The 627-nt window shown below is 57.7% G+C and overlaps 1 protein-coding gene across 1 annotated transcript in view; it reads left to right on the forward strand.

Moving 5' to 3' along the window:
* Positions 1 to 627, forward strand: part of TMEM9 (transmembrane protein 9) — a 3038-nt gene that overhangs the window by 881 nt on the left and 1530 nt on the right. Inside the window, exon 3 of the mRNA XM_010144244.1 lies at positions 342 to 450. Within this exon, the coding sequence (XP_010142546.1) occupies positions 342 to 450 (109 nt within the window). The remainder of the gene's footprint in view (positions 1 to 341; positions 451 to 627) is intronic.

Raw genomic sequence — 627 nt, forward strand, 5'->3', positions numbered from 1 at the left:
TGGCTGGTGCATTGGCAGAGGAAGCCGGTTTGGCAGGTTATGTCCTACCAACCGAGGCCGGGGACATTTTTGAACAGAGACTGAGGAATCTGGGAGTCACAATTCCTTAAGCAGTGGCTCTCAGCAGGTGTGGGGTGTTCCCTCCAGTCCCTTTCGCCTGGACCGGATCCCTACAGAAGACACTTGGACAGTCTGTCCCAGGAACTTGGGGCTGTGAGGGGAACTCTTAAAACCAGATCAGCATTACCAGCCTGATGGGAAAGCTGGGACACAGCAAAAGCCACCCCAGAGCATTGGCTTCACCTTGGCCTGTTGCTCCATTTGGATTCTTTGTGTTGCAGCAACTGTCTGCATGTTGTGGAGCCGATGCCGGTGCCAGGTAACGACGTGGAGGCCTATTGCCTGCTCTGCGAGTGCAAGTACGAGGAGCGCAGCACCACCACCATCAAGGTAACCATGGGTCTGCTCCCTGCGGCTGCTCCATCTCCTGGTCATGCCACACTGTGGGTTTCTGGAGAAGAGCCCAGAAAGGGGAAACAGCACAGGCAGACACAGTGGTGGGGCCGGAGGCACCATGTCCTAGTCAGGAGGGCTCCTGGCAGGGAGGAACGGGCTGCACGGGGGCCC

Source organism: Buceros rhinoceros, unplaced genomic scaffold (genome assembly GCF_000710305.1).
Source record: "Buceros rhinoceros silvestris isolate BGI_N320 unplaced genomic scaffold, ASM71030v1 scaffold33529, whole genome shotgun sequence".
Taxonomy (NCBI): Eukaryota; Metazoa; Chordata; class Aves; order Bucerotiformes; family Bucerotidae; genus Buceros; species Buceros rhinoceros.